The 21,588-nt window shown below is 32.8% G+C and overlaps 1 protein-coding gene and 1 pseudogene across 1 annotated transcript; one reads left to right on the forward strand and one right to left on the reverse strand.

Annotated features, from left to right (window-relative positions):
• Window positions 1-216: 216 nt before the first annotated feature.
• Window positions 217-3,012, reverse strand: LOC18023356 (receptor-like protein 12). Its single transcript, XM_006406020.2, has one exon. It carries the CDS (start codon window positions 2,969-2,971, stop codon window positions 461-463), a length of 2,511 nt encoding a protein of 836 aa, XP_006406083.1. The 5' UTR covers window positions 2,972-3,012; the 3' UTR covers window positions 217-460.
• Window positions 3,013-19,345: 16,333 nt separating this feature from the next.
• LOC18023357 lies at window positions 19,346-20,536 on the forward strand (annotated as a pseudogene).
• The last annotated feature ends 1,052 nt before the right edge of the window (window positions 20,537-21,588 follow it).

The following is a 21,588-nucleotide window of genomic DNA, read 5'->3' on the forward strand; positions in this document are numbered from 1 at the left end:
AAAGTCATGTGAAGTAAGAAACTAAAGAAGATAATGCAGAGAACTAATTGGACAGCACAGTATATTCTCTTGATCAGACTATGCATCTGCTTTGCTCCTTTTAATTCCCACATAACACTAAATCATGCTTATGTATGTAAAGATATGCATTTATTCAATGAAAATAATAATTATTAGAGTCAAACAAGGGATATTTGAATGGATGGCTATGGGATATAATATAAAACATGATTTAATAGAGATTCTGTACGAGACTGAGAACTAGCATACAATAAACATACACTAGATTACTTAAAAAAAAAAACATACACTAAATTACAAAATGTTGAGACCATTACAACTTATTAAGAAAACATACAAATAGGAAATTACAAAGACAAACAAACCACTTAGCCGTGGAGCACAACCTTGACAAGATCTTGAGAGAAGAGGATTAAAGAGCACTTGTGATATTTGTGGGCTAGTTTCGTCCGAAGATCGACATGAGCCACTCGTGTTTGTATGAAGCGAAGATATGTCCGATCACTAATCCACATAACACACCTGGTACATATGCTATTGCAGCTGCTATCCAGTTCAGCACTGGCTCTTCCTGTTCGGAAGACAAAGATTCCTCTTGTTGCTGCGATGTAGGAACGGGGACATGGATCTCTTCACAAATTTCTTCAAGGCCATAGAGTCCAGGATTATCAATGAATGAAGAACATTTCTGAGTTTGAAACTGTGTGCTACGTGGCACCAAACCTTGTAGATGATTGTGTGAGAGGTTGATGTTGGACAAAAACGAGAGGTTCCCAAGAACTCGAGGTATTTCACCTGACAATTGATTCCGTGATAGGTCCAATGTCTCGAGATTTGTAATGTTCGCCAAGGATTGTGGAATATTGCCTGTGAATGCGTTGCCTGACAAGTTGAGAAGACGTAATCCATTCAATAAGCCAATCGATCTAGGGATTTGTCCGCGAAACCGGTTTCCAGAAAAATCAATGGCTTTGAATGCTTTAATAATCTTATCAAAATCAGTGTCTACTCCTTTGTACGCCAACTCCATTGAATATCGATGGGTACCAGGCCCAGTATAAAAGTCGTGGTCCCACGTATATGGATCGTCATTATCATCCCATGACATTCCAGGCCACGTGGTGAAAAATTCGTGTGGCAATGATCCAACGAAGTCATTATTTGATATATCAATGATCCGCAAACCTGGAAACCCTAAAAAGGACAGTGGACCATAGAACTGATTTGATCGAAGCACAAGAATCATCAAGCTTTGCAGAGATCCTAACCAAAATGGAAACGTGTCCTTGATCTTGTTTCCTTTCAAATTCAGAAGCTCCATATTCGTGCAATTGATCAAGGATTTTGGAAGCTTCCCCACCAGATTGTTGTGGCTGACATCAAGTGATCGTAACACAGTGATATTTATGAATAAATCTGGTAGAAATCCACTGAAACTGTTGTTTCGCAGATTTAAATCTACAAGTGAAGTGAAACTCTTCAAACATTGAGGGATTGGGCCAGTGAAATGGTTGTTTGACAAATCCAACGACCATAAAGATATTAACTTGCAGATCCATTGGGGAAATGGTCCTTGGAGTGAACCTGAAGCAAGATCCAAATAACGTATTGATGCTAAATCGACAGCAACTTTTACTGATTTTCCAAAGCTGGTGAAAGAGTTATGAGAAAGTTTCACAGACGATAAGGTAGACGATCTCCACAAATGATTTTGTACTAGACCTTCCAACTTATTGTAGGAAAGGTCAAAGGCGCAGAGGTTGACTAATTTTGATAAGGATCCCGGGACTGAACCTATGAAATTGTTATGGCTAAGATATAAAGAATAGAGATTGCGTAATTTCGATATAGATTTTGGGATTAGCCCGTTAAACTTGTTGTAGCTAACATCTAACACTTCAAGGTTTGATGTTGAAGAGGTATTCCCAAAATCAATAGGTCCCTCCATTTGGTTTCGGCTCAAGGAAATCTCGCGTAGCGAAGAAATCATGAGCAACGATGAGAGAAAAGGTCCGGAAAATGAGTTTTCATTCCCTATGATTAATACCAAGTTGTGGAGTCCACTTAGGTCAACGGAAAGGGAGGATTTGAAGTGATTGTAGGAGAGATCTATTAAGGCCAAGCTTGTTAAATTGGCTAATACTACATCTACCCCACCAGTGAATTGATTTGCCACTAGGTCCAAACTAGAAAGCTGCGTTAAGTTGGCAAATGAAGCAGGGATATTACCTTTGAGATCATTAGCCGAAAGATTCATGGATAATAGTTGGTTTAGGTTACCGATTGAAACCGGAATTTCACCAACTAATGTATTAGAAGAAAGATCAAGAGATCTGAGATAAGAAAGTTTTCCAATTGAGGAAGGAATCTTTCCTTGGAAATTGCAATTTGAAAGATCAAGAGACATGAGTTGAGAAAGATTTCCAATTGAAGAAGGAATCTCCCCTTGGAAATTACAATTTGAAAGATCAAGAGATGTGAGTTGAGAAAGATTTCCAATTGAGGAAGGAATCTCCCCTTGGAAATTGTTATTTGAAAGATCAAGAGATGTGAGATCAAAAAATTTTCCAATGGAGGAAGGAATCTCCCCTTGGAGATTGCTATTTGAAAAATCTAGGTCTTGAAGATGTTGGAGTTTAAAAAGACTACTGCTAGATTTCAAAGAGGTGCTGGCATTAGTAAAGTAACTGAGGGATAATGAAATCACCTCTCCCAAGATAGCATCACACTGGACACCCGGCCAAGAACAACAATCGAGGCTTTTGTTCCATGAATATATTGAATAGCCAGCAGAGGCAGGGAACTCCATTTGAAGCTCCAAAAGAGCATCCCTTTGGTCGCGTCGGCACAAGGACCGTGTAGGAGAAGCAAATGTGTTTAGTAAGGAAAGAAGGAAAAAGAAGGAATATAAAGTAATAACGCAATAAGATTGGCTTCGAATCATGACCATTTTTTTTTGGAAATAAAAGATAATTTTTGTTTTGAATGGTAAGTAATGGACATGTATTGCTTTAGTACTTCTGTTTATATAAGAACATTTTCTGTGAGGAGCTTGACTTGGCAAGTCTTCCCATGAATTATTTCAAAGATAATTAATTAAAGGAGTGAAATGGTGAATAAAGTTTCTTTTTGTGGACACGAAACAAAGCTTTTAGAAAATACAAAAGCAACGACAAAAAAGAAAAGGAGACAAACATATATGTCCAAAAATGCCTTGAGAAATGGGTTTGGAATTAATCAGTCAGCGAACCAACTCGTCCTATTTTAGTGGATACCGTACTAAAGCTTTCGCCATCCGTCCCTCTTTATGGTCCAAATGATGCCGTAAGAAATGGGTTTAGAAAATTATCGGTCATTTGGTCATGTGATTGACTTGACTTGGGTTTATTTGCCGATTCGTAAAAATTGATTGGATAACTGGCCTAGCTTAGGTTAACCGATGGACTTTTGAACAATTAACCATATTAAACCAAACTGAACTACCAATTAGGTCCAAGAAATATATAGTACTCTCTAATTAAGCAATTAATTACAGAAACTAACACTTAACCGGGTTCCTTATCGGTTTACAGAGTCAATAGTTAACTTCGATCATTTAACATTTAACACTTAAACCAAATAGAATGTCATTTACTTGAGAATTCTCATTAAGTGCCCAAACCTTAAATGAAGTAGAAAAAGGTGTATATTTATACAATTTCTCAAGCAGAATATTAAGGTAACTTGTGTAGCACGCTTCAACAGTAGGTCTCAACTTTGTGGCCGATAAGATTTATCCACAAGAGATTTGGCTTTACAAAATGCACTCGTGAAGTTCGTTCCAGAAAGATTTCCACAAATAACAATTTGTAAATATATGCCGTGTTCAACAAAAATGACCCCTTTTACAAATAACTTGCAACATCTCTGAAAAATTTAAAACAAAAGAAGAGAATGCATAAAACTAATAGCAGAGCTCAATATATTCTCTTGTTCAGATCCAAAGCAGCTAGCGTGTACAAATATATTATCTTGGTCAGACTCTGCATTTGTTTTGTTCCTTCTAAATCCCACAAAATACTAAATCATGTCTTTATACGTACAAATGCATTTAATCAAATGAAAATACTTATTATTACACTCAAACTAGTTAAGTTGCCCGCGCCTGATTTAATTTTTTTATTTGATTTTTTGAAAATATAATAGTAGTTTGTTTTTTTTTATTGAGTATGCATTTAATTGTTTGTAAAAAAAGAGTATAAAGTGGATGTTAATATCAAAATAATTTTGTTTAAATTGTTTCAAGATCTTTTGGTCACTGTTCTACGTATTTTAGACATGATTTGTTTGTGTTATTCAGAGTTTTTTTTTAGTTTAAAATATTTTGTTATGTATTATGTTTGGCGTTTTAGGTATTTACTGTCATAAGATAATGATAGGGAGTATTATGTGTCTTTTTAAACTTTTGAATGTTTTTTCTTTTTTCTTTTTGTTTATTGTAACTCTACTGTTGTACATGGTTGTTTTTATAATTTTTGTAGCCTATTTTTTTATCAAATGAAAGATAATATAATATATAGTATAACACTCCTAGATAATAATGAAGTTAAGCACATTAACAAAAAATATTGAACTAAAACAGAGTAATTTTTAGTTTGTGTATTGTGAATAATTGATTCTGATATGAATATAAATTTGAAATTAACTTTTAATTTAATCGTAAAATCGTTTTAAATAACTTTGTAAATAGTAATGAAATAATATTTCAATGCAGTTTGATATCTTATTCTAAATAATATTTGCCTTATTTAAAAAAGAGATAATTGGCCAAAATGGTAGTTTTAAGTTTTTAATTTGCTAAAAGGGTGTGTTTTGAAAAAATGGATGTGTTTGGGTAGTTTTTATGTGTTAATATCTATATTATCCTCCTAAGTTCAGTTTATTTACATTTCTATGCCATTATGATAAATTAAGTATTAAATAAAATAAAGGAAGAGAGAGAAAACAAAAGGAAGAAAATAAAAAAAAAGAGATAGTGTGAGAGAAAAAAAACATATATTTATTAAAAAATATTATTTTCTTTTTCCTCTTTTTTATTTTTTCTTTCTCTTTTAATTCATTCACTCTTATATATTATTTATAATAATAAAATATATTTAAATAATTCATAGATTTTTTTCTACACCTTTTGAAATTAGAAAAACTTGAATGGTGGATAAGATAGGGTAGTGTTAAACAAAAAAAAAAATCTTGACTTAAAACTCCTAAAAAGTAGATTTTAGGATTTAAAAAATTTATAAATTTTTTTCTACACATTTTGAAATTAGAAAAACTTGATTGGTGGATAGGATAGGATAGTGTTAAACAAAAAAAAATCTTGACACAAAACTCCTAAAAGTAGATTTTAGGCCTTGATTGTTTGCAGTTTTTTTAACAGATTTTAGTTTTCGTTTTTCAAAAAACTATTTTATTAACCAGTCAAGTTTTTGAAAAAAATGAATTTCTTAAATTATAGGAAAACTAGTTTTTCATAATTTTTTTTTTCAAAGAAGTTTCGTAAGTTTTTGTTATTTACTTTATTTTTGTTTAAATACTGCTATTTTTTTCAATAAGTAATTATGAGAAAAAATTATATTTCTAAAATAAAAAATGTATAAGCAAAACAAAATCTCATTTTTAAAATAACCTCATTTTACCTATGTACATTTTTATATCTAACTTTTACTCTAGAAAGATCTATAACTTTTACTCATTTTATTTATTTATTATTATTTTCAGTTAATTTTCTTAGAAAAATATATGATTTGAAACTTTAATTTTATTTATTTATTTTTGTAAATTTTAAACACATAATATTAAATTAAAATTAAAAAGCATAGAAACGTTTGAAAAAAAATTATTGATAAGAAAATCAGAAACTAAACAAATCGTACCATTTAAGATTCTAGAAAACAAAAATCTACAGAAAAATCAAAAACCAAAATTTAAAAAACCAAAATTCAAAAATCAAAAATCAAAAGTTTAAAACCAGAAACCAAAAACTAAAACCCATGCAAATATTCATGGCCATAGTTTTTTGTTTACAAATTGGAATTTATTTTAAAAACTAGTTTTCTTAAAAAATAGAAATCAATTTTGTCAAAATCATGATTGGATAAAAAAAATGATTTTTTGAAAAACAAATCAAAATCTATTCTATAAACTGCAAACATTCAAGACAGTATGTTTCAGTTATATACATTAGACATGGTATTCAATTGAATGTATCCAGTCGTACACTGAATTGTGAATACTTAATAGTTGTACACTGAATTATGAATACTTAATAGTTGTACACCAAATAAATGGTGAATACCGTTGAGTGAATATCTTCAGGTGTACACCAAATGGTGAATACCTTTATTGTGTACATCAAATAAATGAATATCAAATCATGAATACTGGTGAATACCTTTATGTGTACACTGGTGTACACCTTTATGTGTACACTGGTGTACACCTTTATGTGTACACTGGTGTACACCTATATGTGTACACCAGTGACCAAATGGTGAATACTTTTACATGTACACCAAATGGTGAATACTTTTACATGTACACCAAATGGTGAATACTTTTACATGTACACCAATTGGTGAATACTTTTACGTGTACACCAAATGAATGAACAACAAATCATAAATATCTAGGGATGAATACTTTCAGATGAATACCGTTAAATGAATACTTGATAGTTGTACATCAAATGATGAATACTTTCAAATTTTTATGTCTATTGCAAAAAAAATCAAATATTGTCTGTTTTAAAAAATTCAAATTTCTGTATGTGTTAAAAAAGATTTTTATATTTTTAATATATATATATAAATTATTAAATGTTTTATTATTATGAATAATTTACAATAATTGATTCAAGGGAAAAAATAAAAAAGAGGAAAGAGAAAATAATAATATTTAAATACACTACTTTTTTCCATCTCTCACACTCTCTCACACTCTCTCCCCACTCTCTTTTACTCTCTTTCACTTTCCCTCACGCTCTCCCATGCTCTCTTCCTCCTAATAAGGGCTATTTTGCCATTTAAAAATGTTACTGTTCAAAAACTACCCAAACACATCTACTTTTTCAAAACACACCCTTTGGCAAATTAAAAACTTAAAACTACCCTATTTGCCAAGAAACTCTTAAAAACGTATAGTCAATATGTTGGCAAAAATCACCTTGTAGACGATATTCTTTGTGGTTTTGTTTGGTGCTCCTTTGTTGTCAGAGATCAATATCTTTAAGCCATGTGAAATGTAAAGTTAACCATGAGAGAAAGCTGGTTTTGGCAAATACAATTCTACCTTCTCCAAAGTCTTACCTTGACTTTTGTTTATCATCATTACAAAAGCAAGCGATTCTGAAAATTTTCTTCTGCGCATCTTGAAAGGGAATATTGCATCGGCTGGAGTAACAAACATTCTTGGGATTAAAACCTTCTCGTCTACATCACTGTTAGATTTTCCTATAAACACTCTTGCTTCGATAACGTGATTTGCTAACTGAGTGACAATAAGCCGTGCACAATCCTCTTTTTGGATCAATGTTTCTAAGCAAGAAAATAGGAGCTCTGATCTTCAGAACCAGTCTATGATTAGGCAAGCCTGAAATTTTGATGTTGTTCAAGAATTCTTGTGTGTAGACAATATCTTTTGGAAAATCTTTGTCCAAAGTATCTATATCATCTTCTAGAATTACCATTCTTTCCGATGGGTCAATAATATCAGCGCTCAAATAAACTCTTTCATCATCTATAGAGTTAAACAATTAGAGAGTTCTGAGATATTCAAAATCTAAGTAGGAAGACATGTTAACATATATTGTATTATCAAAGAAATAATACTTGTTAATTGTGAAAGTATATACTCGTTAATTCTCTCGACATCCAGATTTGTTGGGACCAAAAGAGCTCATTCCTTAAAACATGTGGGGTCATCTCTATTAGCAAAGGATTCTCCATATATTTCTCTTACTGTTGTTTTTATTGGATCATCACACTCCTTAATTAATAAGTCTTCTGGAATCTCTATCTTGGTTTCTCCATCATTAGGCTAATTTATTTCCCCTTCTCCGATTTTCCAGAATCCATTTAGAAAAAGAGCTTATATCATTTGCATCACTCTCACTTAGACCGGTGTGTAGTCGCATGTTTTTGGTCAGCCGTAGAAACTTACAATTTTTCCAAAGCTTTGATGCATTCAACACAGCCAATACTGTTATATTTCTACAGGCACCTGGTATTACCGGGAGTACCAGCCTAAAATCTTCCCCAAAAACAATGACTGTACCTCCAATAGGTTCTTCAGATTTCATTATGTTTTGCATGCTTCTGTCGAGTGGCTCGAAACAGAGTTTATTCATCATTGGAGCTTCATCCCAAACTATTAGCTTTGTTTCCTTGATCAAGTCTGCTAAATGTGTACCAGATTTCATCGAGCATGTTGTGCTGTTACTGATATTTATTGGAATTCCAAACCTAGAATGGGCTGTCTTACCCTCTTGTAATAGCAATGAAGCAATTCTGCTTGATGCTACATTTAGGACAACTAATTCACCTTTAGGTCTCAAAACAGTGCTTAGAATACTCCAAAGAAATGTCTTGCATGTGCCTCCAAAGTCATAGACAAAGAAAACGCCGCCCCTATTTCTTTGAAAAGCATTTAGAATTTCATTATAATCACCCAACTGCTCTTCTGTGATCATTTTCATTTATTTAATATGATCTTTGAGTATTTTCGTCGCTGAGCACTTGATTATTGAATTTATCAATTTTGATAACGTCTGTCTTTGGCATATTGTCAAAATTGGCAAGCGTATTTCCATGACAACTCATTAACTTTTCGATCTCGGAAAGAGTGAAATTATTTATCTGTTCCTCTGTTAGCACCAAATATACAGAAGTTAGAGTCATTAATAAAACAATATATTTCTAAGATATTCAATTGTAAACATGTTAAGAGAAGTTTATATAGGTAAATATATACCTTCTTTCTTCCATATTTTCTTTTGTTCGTACAATATATCTTTGGAGAGTATTTCCCATGAAGCGTTCCAAACTCCAAGTACCAAACCTACATTATTTGAGAGCATCATGATAACAAACAATTTGTGTATATATCTTGCAGAATACCAGAAACTGGCCTCCTTTATTGCTTCAATATATTCTTTGTCATCGTCTAATAATCCGTGTGCATAGCAAGCATCTTTAAATGTCTCATAGACTACACCTTTGTAAGTTCTTATATCCTCAAAACATATTGCGCCTTAAACTTCATTAAATAGTCGTCGAAATAGATTTAACCTAGTGTTTGAGATACAAACACAAGCCTTCCTAGAACCTTTTCCCCTTTTCTTATCCTTGGTTCCCAAGATCTTGTTTTTTGGTGCCAAACAAATTTTGATGGGAGATCGGAGTATGTCAGGTCTGCTGCCTCCTAGTATATTTTATAACACTCAAACCACACTAGAAACTTAGATATACTGACAGATGGTTTCTCCATAACCTCCTCAATGTGTTTGTTTAGTTTATACATTAGCATATGCTGATTAGGCAGATGGAATGTTAGCTTCTCAACCGCTGTACTTTGATGTATTGGGTAGGCCTCTATCCGCCAGAAAGATTCACAGGGTGCAATATACCTATAATAGAAGCATTTGTTTTTAATAGTTTTAAATAGATAAACACTTTCCAAATTATATATAGTCTTAAATTTGAAGGTAATTTTATCTAACCTGCAAGTGTAATGCAATTTTATCTCGTTTTGTTTATCTTTTTCGGCAACACCAGCTCACACATAATCAGCTCCCTTGTTTATATATTTAAACAAATACTTGATTGAACGGGCCTGATTGCACCACTCGATGTTGACACGTAATTGGAAAATAGGGCTAAACGGTCTTTTTGCAGCCGAAACTGATTTGTCTACGCCTTGCGTGGACTATATAAATCTATCAAATGTAATTTTGTAAATAAATGATTTTCTGAGCATAAATTTTTTTTTCATCTCTGTTCGAAGTTAGGCAAATCCAAAATTTACAAATAAACTTTTAATTTTAGTAAAAGGATAAAGAGGTTTAAAGTAATATATAGAAACGAAATTGAAAATCATAATCTAGATATTATAATTAACGACATTTCATTAGACATATATATTTTATTTTTATTTTTTTACCTTTTTCTTAATTTTAGTTTTATATAATTTTAAAAATAGTTTGATTGGACATTCTAATAATTTTGAAATAGATTCCAGTTTTTGTTTCTTTTAAAATTTTTGTTAGATTTTTTTAAAATTTTGGTAACATAAAAAATGGTAATCATTAAGTTTTTTTTTCTTTTAACATTTTTATTAGATTCTTTCTAAATTTCGGTAACATAAAAATGGTAATTATTAAGAGATATAATTTCCATATTTATTTTTTTATTTTAAAAACGCTTATGTTATTGAAAAAAACTATTTTTGTTAATTTTTTCTAAATTTTAGTTTATATAATTTTAGAAACGGTTTGATTGACTATAAAATTAAATATTAAACTATAATAATTTAGACCGGTTTGTTTTTATTTTTTTATACATCAGCATATAATAACCAATCAAAAAATGACACGTCATTGTTAAATGAGGCTAAACAGTCTTTTGCAGCTGAAATTGATTCTGGAGCTGACACGTAAGCGAAAGGTTGTAAAACTCGCTGTGAACGCGACACGTAAGCAAATCACTACACAAATAAGTATATAGATTCTAAATTTTAGTTTATATAATTTTAGAAACGGTTTGATTGACTATAAAATTAAACATTAAACTATAAAAATTTAGACCGGTTTGTTTTAAGTTTTTTTTACACATCAGCAGATAATAACCAATAAAAAAATGACACGTAATTGTTAAATGGGGCTAAACAGTCTTTTTGCAGCTGAAATTGATTCTGGAGCTGACACGTAAGCGAAAGGTTGTAAAACTCGCTGTGAATGCGACACGTAAGCAAATCACTACACAAATAAGTATATAGATTAAGGATACATGGATGGTTGGCTAAGGGATATAGTATAAAACATAATTTTCTAGAGATTCTGTTAACAGTTGGTAACTGAGAAGTAGCATAAACGATCACCATTAACTATATTACAAATATCGAGACCATTAAAACTTCTTAAAAAACAACCAAATAGGAAATTACAAAGACAAACGAAACTACACAATGGTGGATCTTAAACTTGACAAAACCGAGAGAGATGAGGATTAAAGAGCACTTGTCATGTTTGTGGGATAGTTTAGAGAGCCACTCGTGTTTGTATGAAGCGAAGATATGTCCGATCACTAATCAACACAACACACCTGGTACATATGCTATTGCAGCTGCTATCTAATTCAGCATTAGGTCTTCTTGTTCGCACGGCAAAGATTCCTCGTGTTGCTATGATGTAGGAACGGGGGACATGGATCTCTCCACAAATTTCCTCGAGACCATAGAGTCCAGGATTCTCCATGAATGAAGAACAATCTTGAGTTTGAAACTGTGTGCTACATGGCACCAAACCTTGTCCCACAGAAAGTACTTCAGTATTTTCCGGTAATCCCAAGGTTGAAGAGGATGTTTAGGTCTGAGGAGATGGCTAAAGACTTGAGGAGGCATTTCACTAATAAGAGCAGTGATGGAAAACTGCATCGCCCAGTAGATTCTGTTACATAGGAGCAGATGAATCATAAATACCCTACCTTTGCAGCAGAACTGAGGAATTTTCGGCTTGGACTTTCAACAGATGGTTTTAATCCGTTTGACATGAAGAATAGTACTTATAGTTGCTGGCCTGTGCTGTTGGTAAACTATAATTTGCCTCCAAACCTATGCATGAAAGAGGAGAATATAATGCTTACATTGCTTATTCCTAGTCCACAGCAGCCTGGAAATAGTATTTATGTTTATCTAGAGCCGCTCATAGAGGATCTAAAGCATCTGTGGAACAATGGAGAGGTAACTTATGATGCCTTTAGTAAAACTACTTTCACTCTTAAGGCGATGCTCCTCTGGACTATTAGTGATTTTCTTGCATATGGAAATCTAGCAGGCTGCAAAGTAAATGGTAAAATGGGTTGTCCATTGTGTGGGAAACACACAGATTGTATGTGGTTAAAGTTCAGCAGAAAACATGTATGTATCATAGAAAGTGGCTGCCACCAACACACAGTTTCCGGAGAAAGAATACGTGGTTTGATGGACAAACTGAATATGGGAGAGAGGGAAGATTCTTAAGTGGTCGTGATATTTTCCAAAACCTTAAAAATTTTAAAAATGATTTTGGAAATCTGAAAGAATCTGCAAGGAAAAGAAAAAGGACTGAGATAAGTCGTTTAGAATCTGATAGTGAGGATCTCTCTAGTGAATCCGAGGAGGAGGAAGAAGTAGAAGTAGATGATGAGGAGTTATCACAATGGAAGAAAAGATCACTTTTTCTGCTTAGCTATGTTATTACTCTATATTTGACTTTTTTTGTCGTGTTACAGAAACAAGAACCTGAAATAGGAGAAAACTCAGCTCCAAGAGTAAGTAATTTATAGTTTGAAATAGTTTTTCATTCTAATTTATAATTTCTGAAATTTTTCCCTATCAACCTATTATAGAGTATAAAAAAACGAGCACAGACTAAGTGTGTGCTGATTGATTGGGATGGTACTGATGAACACGTTGCTGAGGGGCACATAATTCATTCTTCTTCGGAAGACTTAGTAAATGGTGCTCTCTTAGGACCTACGAATGTAAAAGTCTTGATTGACACTGTCATCAAACCAGAAGTCTTTCTTTGGAGACCTATTGTCAACATGTTTAGAGTTAAGGATGCTGTTGGAGAAATGATTGCATGGTCTACCAATCACTATGTTCTTCTAGAAAAATTGCTACAACCAAAAGACATTGCCCATATGGTAAAGTTTAATTTTCAGAATCATATATAAAAATAATCAGTTAGTCCTCGATCAGAATAGTATTAGATCAAATTAATTAGTAAATAGAATTATAAGTTGTTTTTGTATATGTTTGACAGGGTTCAAATTCAAATTCATTGAACAAATGCAAACTACTGGATTTGCATACAAAAGATGATGTGGTTGTTGCTGAAGGCCGTTGGCATACAACTGAAGAAGAAGCATTGATGAATGGAGTTCCACTAGAACCAAATGAATTTAAAGTATTTGTGGATGAAATAATTCAACCTAGATCATTTATATGGCGGCCTATGAAGGGTATCACATACCTAGAAAACTGATTTAAGTCATATGTGTCATGGCCTGCCGAAAAAGTTGTCTTAGAAGGCACCACAGATGCAAGAGGTCATAAATCTCCAGTTGATATTGCTCAAGGAACAGGTGGAAAAGGTGCAGCAAAAGGTTTTACATCTCCTACTGAGAAGTCTCTAGCCTTAAAGATCCAAAAGGTGCAGCAAAAGGTTCTACATTTCCTTCTGGGAAGTCTCTACCCTCAAAAGGTAAAAATGCTGCAGCAAAAGGTTCTACATCTCCTACTGAAAAGTCTCGAGCATCCAAAGGTCCAAAGGCTTCAGGAAGAGGTCCTATATCTCGTGTTGAGAAGTCTCCAGATGCAAAAGGTACTCAGGGGTCCCCTCTTCGAAGATCTCAGGTAATTATGAAAGAAGTTGCTTCTGGTACTTGTTAGTGTTAAGGTAATGAACGGTTTATAATGTTGACATGGCAGCGTAAGAACAATCCCAATACAGTGTTCAAGGAAAAACAGATGTGCAAGTTGGTGGATGTTGCAAATAGAAAGCGGATTGTCGCTCAAGCACTCTGGATTTCAAATGATCCAGACCAAAATATACACTGTGTTCGTTTGGGGGATAATGGAGTTAAAGTTCTTGTTAAGGCAGTGGACATACCTGATGTAGCCGTTTGGAAGCTATTTTCTGCAATCGAATGTATGGACGATGCACTTGGCACATATATTTCATGGCCAGAGGATAAAGTTGTCATGATTTAAGTTCAAAAAACTAAGGTAAGTGTTGTGATAAGTGCATGTTACTTTGGTTTTAAAATTTGCTCTTGTCTAGGAAACTGATGTATTACATGGGTGATTGTTGCAGGGAATGAAGAAAACTTGGTCCAGAATAGCTAGTTTTACTTAGTTTAAAACTGAGCTAACTTTGCCTTTATGGCTTCTTTAGTATAGTATTCAAACCTGTCTTTTGGATTGATAGTTAGTCTACTTATGTGACTTGGATTGAGATTTAGACTTCCGTTATGTGTGTTGTATTGGAAGGATTGAGACTTAAGTTATGAATGATCTTTATTTCTATTAAAACAGGTGTCTTTAGTAACAAAGGATAACTGTCCTGAAAGCACACATCATAACAAAACGAATGTGCTATTACTTATCAGGATACCACATATCATTACAAAACGAAAGTGCTATTACTTACCAGGAAAGCACATATCATAAGAAGACGAAGTGTTATAACTTACAAGGAAAGCACGTATTAAAGCAAAAATTTAAATGACATTCCCCTTTTTCATAACATGATAATTTTGTTCTAAATAATTTATTACAAGAATTTACCATGCTATAATAAATTTATTTATGGCAAAAAATTAAATGCTATTACCCTTTTTCATAGCACGAAAATTTTGCTACTAACTGTTACAGGAATTTACAATGCTATAATAAACTTTTTAATGGCGATACTGAATTGTTAAAAAAGAAAATAGATGATTCGAAAGAATAAAATAAAGCATCTGGATATTGCCATTGTATACAAAGCTACTATAAAAAAAAAACAAAACGTGCTATTGTATAGGTGGTACCTACCATGCTATCAATAACATATAATAACATTTTTTCTGTGCTAATAATGTGCATATTTGTTGTAGTGTTACCTGGACCACAAGAAGAGAATCTAGAGGCTGACCATTGCTTTAGAGATGAACAGCAGCAGGGACAAAGTCCATCGTTTCAGATCCAAACGCTGTGGTTCTGGTTATAAGGTCTGTGGTTCTGAATTCAAGGTCCGTCAATGGAAAAGGGAGAAGGCTAAATCCAAGCGAATAGTTTACAATATCGAAGCTAATAACTTCTAAGAAAGATCTTCTAAGAAAAACCATCTATTGCGTTTTGACATATTGTGAGAATACACTTCTCAACTTTTTTTACTAAAAACTCTAAAATAATTCACATATTGAGAATACTTTTCTCAATCTTTTTAACGGAATAACTCGATGTAATTTACATGTGCCTGCCTTTCAACATCTCTAAAAGCTCCGCACTTATTTTCATTATATGATGATAGCTTCTGTTTTTCTTTTACTTATTTATTTCTATTAGTTAATTTTCATTTAAAAGAAAATATATTTTATCTTTTCCCTTTTTAAGTGCGGGCTGATATTATTTTTCTTTTGGTTGTTTGGAAATATAATAGTAGTGTGGATTCATTTGTTTTTTTATCCTCTATTGTTCAGTATATTTTTTTGTTAGATTTCCTTGCATTTTAATTTTTGAAAACATGATCATGAAAACAATAATAAAAGAGAGTAAATAAAAACATATTAGTATCCAAATAATTTAGTTTAAATAGTTTTGAGATCTTTATATCATTGTTCTATGTATTTTACACATACTTTTTTTTAAGTACTGTATGAACTTATTCGATTATCATTGTTTTATGTATTTTAGACATCACAAATATCATCATTTCATTTGACATTCCATTGATTGATTTTTACTTTTTCGTTAGATTTGACTAAATATCGGTTTTATTAAATTTGAAAAACTGTATTGACAATAACGTAAAGTATTAAACTATAATAATTTAGACCGATATGATATAAGTAATATTTTTATTTAATAATTGTTTAAAACAACATTAGTATATGTTTACCATGACTATTTTTTTAGTTAGAACGAAGAAGAAGGAATATATTAGACAATTTTGAAAGTTGTGAGCGAATTAGAGAAAAGTGGCTGATATTTATACTAAGTCATAGGAAATCGAAAACCCTATAAACATAAGATATTGTAAACACTAACATATCTATCATAATAGTTAGTGACATTCCATTAGTTAGAGATGATTTCCTTTTTTTAAACGACATTCTATTAATTAGATATATAGATTCTTTTTTTCTTTAACTTTTTTATTAGATATATTTCTTAAAATTTTGATATTTTTTTTTGATATGAAACGACAGTCCATTAATTTTTAAATAGATTTTATTTTTTTGTTTCTTTTAACTTTTTTGTTAGATTTTTTTTTTAAATTTCAGAAATATAAGAAATGGTAAACACTAACCTATATATCATAATTATCGAGAACAGTAACCTATATCTAATTTTTTTAAAATGGTCAATGGGCTTTATACACCATTCCATAAGAGATATAGATTTCATTTTTTTGTTTTCTTAAATGTTTTTATTAAAATTTTCTAAATTTTGGATTTATATAATTTTTAAAACAGTTTTTGATTAACTATGAAATTAAGTAAACCATAATAATTTAGACCGGTTTGTTTTAATTTTTTTTAAACACATCATCACATAAGAACCAATAAAAATTGACACATAATTGCTTAATAGGGCTAAACGGTTTTTGCAGTTGAAACCCATTCTAAAACTAACAGGTAAGCGAAAGATTGTGAAACTCACTGTGAGCGCGACACGTTAGCAAATCACTACAGAAATAAGTAGTTAGATTGAAGAAGAATGAAGAAGTTAAACAATTTTGAAAGTTGTGAGAGAAGTAGAGAAAAGTGGCTGATATTTATACTAAACCATAAGAAATCGAAAACCCTATAAACTTAAGAAATCGAAAAGACTATAATATTTAGCGATATTCTAGCATAAATTTCGTTTTTTTTTGTTTTTGAAACGATATTCTATAGCTTTTTAAATAGATTTTGTTTTTTTGTTTCTTTTAACATTTTTGTTAGAATTTTTTCTAAATTTTGGAAACAGAAGAAACGGTAAACATTAAGAGATATAGATTATTCTTTTTTTCGTTTTTTTTTTACCAAAAAACGTTTTTGTTTAATTTTTAAAAAAAAATTGGTTTTATAAAATTTCTGATTATTTTAAGCTGTGAAATTCGCTGTATAACGTTTTTTTTTTAAAAAAAAATCTAAATTTCGGTTTTACATAATTTTAAAAACGACATTTTATAGCTTTTTAAATAGATTTTTTTTGTTTCTTTTAACATTTTTTGTTAGATTTTTTTAAAAAAATTTTAGAAACATAAGAAATGGTAAACACTAATAGATATAATTTTTTTTTTTAAAAAGTTTTTTAAAAATTTAAAAATTTTGGTTTTATATAATTTTAAAAACGGTTTGGTTGACTATGGAATTAAACATTAAACGATATTAATTTAAACCGATTTGTTTTTAAGGTTTTTTTATACGTCATTAGTTATGAACCAATTAATTAAAAAACTGATATGTAATTGCCATTGCTAAATAAGACTAAATGGTTTTTTTGCAGCTGAAACTTATTTCTGGAGCTGACATGTAAGCGAAAAGCTGTGAAATTCGCTGGAAACACAACACGTAAGCAAATCACTACACAAATAAGTATATAGATAGATAGATTAAAGTTTGATGATAACACATGTCGTGATCACATTAAGAAATTCTCCATATTTATAATAATAATAAGTTTTTACGTTGCCTAAATCCTTGTTGTTTTAGGGACTTTTCCATTATCGTATTTGCATTATTAAATACTAATCAGTGCAGTAAAAAAAAGTTGAGAAGTGTATTCTCACAATATGTCAAAACGCAATAGATGGTTTTTTTTAGAAGTTTCTTTTTTAGAAGTTATTAGCTTCAATATTGTAAACTATTTGCTTGGATTTACTTTAACAGAAAAAATACTAATTAGTGCAAATATATATTATTATATTACCTTTGTTGGCTCAATTTTTGAAAGACGAAACCTATATATATATTTGGGAAATTAGGTCTTTCTCAGCTGTTCGCTTTCTCTCCATCGATCTCTCGCAAAGTTATTAATCACATAGTATGTAACATCCCAAACCCAGCCCAATTAGAGGAAGCCCAACAAATCCAGGCCCACTCCAGAAACCCTAATATAAATAGGGAATTAGGAGTTAATGAGCCTCATTTTGCCTCTAATTACCCTAGCCCCCAAAGAAAAGAAAGTGAGAGAGAGAAGGAGAAGCAGCTCGCCGCCGCCGAGGAGGAGAAGCCGCGCCGCCGCCGGAGGAGGGAGCCGCCGCCGCTTGCCGAGAGAAGAAGGAGCACTCGCCTGCCTCCACCTTCTCAGAAGTTGCTTGATTCGTTTGCCTCTTTTAGTTCTCCTTAATCTCAGATCTGCTTTTAGGCCAAGGTGAGGATTAGATCTAAGTCTTTCTTCTTATCCCTTTATCTTCTTCTGGTGTGTTGAGTCTAGATCTGGTGGGACAGGTCTGTCTTCTTGTGCATCTAAGCAGATCCATATATATATATATATAACTAATAAGATCTAGGATCTCATTAGAGGAAGAACCAGCATGATTGATTGATAACCCTGTTGATTGGTTAGTGATTGGTAGAAGTCCTAAAGGTTATAGTCTGTTTCTGGTATAGCGATGTGCCGAATGCAAGCTTGTTTGCTGGGTTATGTGTCGTCTGTGTGACCATGGCAATAATCCATTCATCCGGTGGAGTGATGAACCACGGGGCTGTCCATGTGGCATGCCGAGATTGGACTGTCTGTGTGACAGGGTCTCTGTCTGTGTGACAGGGCGTCTGTCTGTGTGACAGGGTGAGATGTCGACCTGTGTCCGAGTGACAAGGTGGTTTGACCTATTGAGAGGCGGGATCGGAGACATCGCTGCTTGTTAGTTGCTTGTGCACTTGTAGAGTGCTTGTTTGGTTTCATTAGATTTATTCTTAATATGTCGGTGGAAATAAATGAATAAGGCGGGAGCCTGGTTTGGTTCTCACTGAGTAATTCTCCCAAATTACTCACCCCTCTCTCTAAATTCCGATATGCAGGTGATTGTGATTGTGAGTGTGATTGTGCTGATGTCTGGGAAGAACTAGACGAGTAATTCTAGTGTGGTGTGCCTTTCAGAAATGGAGGAAATTTTATTGTTTTTAAGAACTATTTCACATTTCTTTTAAGACAATGTTTCTATTTTATTTCGGATTTAATAAGTTATTTCATCTCTCTTGTAAGACTTGGATTTGGGTTTGGATTTGAATAAAGAACAACAAGTTATTTGGAATTGGTTTAGTTTAGGTTAGTTAATATCCCGGTTTATTCTGGTTTCCTTCGGAACCAGGAATCGGGGTATTACACAGTAGCTATGGAGTACTGGAGAAGCCTTCCCGGGATGTGGCAAAAGAGATACTCGCTAGGTTTCCGGCTAAAACTGTAGCCCGATTGCGTTCAACATCAAAACAATGGAACGCTCTATTGAAATCTGGGAGCTTTGCTAAGATACATTCTGATAAAGCACCAAAGGAGGAGTCTCTGGTTATAAGTTTGATTGATTCTAGGGTTTGCTTAGTGAGGATCGACTTCCTTGCAATTCACGGCAACAAGGTTGCTCCATCTGTTAAGGTAGCACCTCAGTTCTACCTTAAAGATCCATTTTCTAGTTCTTCACAAGTCGATATACGTAACGTATTTCACTGCTACGGCCTATTGCTATGCACCACCGAGGACAATAGACTCGTGGTTTGGAATCCATGTTCAGGGGAAACCAAGTGATTAAACCTAGAGACAGCTACAAGGAATCCGACTACTATGCTCTCTGTTATGACAGAAAATCTGCCTACAAGCAATACAAAATCTTGAGGGTGGATCGTCAAGATATACCAATCAAGAACGAGTACAAGATTTATGATTTCACCTCTAATTCGTGGAGAGTTCTTGGTGTGGCTACTGATTGGTTTTTAGCACTATGTCGTTGTGGTATATCTTTGAAGGGGAATACTTATTGGGTAGCTACTCAAGCAGGACGTCCACATCATTTCTTACTAACTTTTGATTATTCAACCGAGATGTTTCAAAGTCTATCTATTCCTCATCCTTTTCCGTATAGTATATCGGCTTTATCAGTGGGTAGAGAAGAGCACCTTAGTCTGTTAGGTACTGGCTTTGACGAGAATAATTTGATAGATGTGGAGGAATATCCATCAGGTTTACAAGTATGGGTGACAAATTTAAATGAATCATGGAACAAATCCCTAGCAGTGGAAAGAAATTATGAGAGAGATCATATATATATATATATATATATATATATATATGTGACTTTTGTAAGGGGATGAGTTTCTTGGAAGACGAACAGAACAAAGTTGTAATGTATTTGAGCCCTGATAACATCTTAAACATTGTGAGAGGAAATAAACACATACTAGAGGAGTATCTTGGTGGCGATTCTACATGCCTATCCTCTTCCTCGGTTCTTTTGAATTATGTTCCAAGTTTGGCTCAAATCCAACTAGGTGCACCTCTTGGAGGACGCAAAAGGAAAGCATGGAGCAAGTGACTTGGCATTGTCACAATAATCTATCCAAGTCTCGTTTACATGTGTTTCTTTAGGAACTTTCCAATCGTTTAAGGTTTAAGATTTTCTTTTTTGGGTCCGTATTTTATATTTCAATAGCATTGGATTTTAGTCAAAGTTAAGTTGCCAGTTTTTTGTTTTTGTTTTTCTCATAAAAAAAATTATAGAAAAATAGATAGAGAAGGTAATATGAAAGTGTTATAACGTGTTTCTTTATTTTTTAAAGCATCATGTTCTTTGGGAAACAAGGAATCCGAATCTCAGTTGAATTCCAAATCAAAAGGAGACACAAACATGCTTGTCCAAGTAGTGTCCTGAGAAATGGGTTTGGAGTAAATCAGCCATCGGTTCATGTGGTTGAGACAGAGTCGGCGCACTCGTCCTAATTTTTGTCAATAAATTTTTGTATATGTGAATTTCCACTGGTCCATCGTTCCACTACTATCAGGACTAAAGCTTCTTGCAATTGAAAATCTTGAAAATGAATCTTCTATCCAGTTTGAGATATGTATAGTCCGTTGTCGCAGATGGAAAGAGAGATCCACATTCCTCTAAAAGGCTCTGTTTTGTAATGGCTTGATGTTAAGAACAAGGGGCTGAAGAAGTAAACACATGATTAGGCTGTATCTATAATGCAGGTTGCCAAGGAACCTTCCCGTTCCAAACCTGCGTTTACAGAAAAGTCAATGTTTCAATGGAAGGATGTGTTGCAATCTATTTCTAGGAAATTTGGGTTCACGTGTGAATCTACTCTTCTTAAAAGAATGTATTTACTCGAGAATTCTTATAAAATGCCCATTTCTTAAAGGACCGTTAGAATATGTATCTTTTTATACAATTTTCACAAGCAGAATATTATGGTAACTTGTATAGCACGCTGCAACAGTAAATGTGTAACTTTGTCCGATAAGATTTTTCCACAAGATAGGCTTGACGAAAGTTACTCATGAAGATATTCCACAAATAACAGTTTGTAAATATGCCGTGTTATTGACTTTTGAAAATAAAATAAAATTATGTTCAACAAAAATGAT

This window comes from Eutrema salsugineum, unplaced genomic scaffold, assembly GCF_000478725.1.
Source record: "Eutrema salsugineum unplaced genomic scaffold, Eutsalg1_0 scaffold_13, whole genome shotgun sequence".
Lineage (NCBI taxonomy): Eukaryota > Viridiplantae > Streptophyta > Magnoliopsida > Brassicales > Brassicaceae > Eutrema > Eutrema salsugineum.

What these genes read in the sequence shown, in the direction of transcription:
- LOC18023356 (XM_006406020.2), bottom strand. Translation starts at nt 2,971, where the DNA reads ATGGTCATGATTCGAAGCCAATCTTATTGCGTTATTACTTTATATTCC.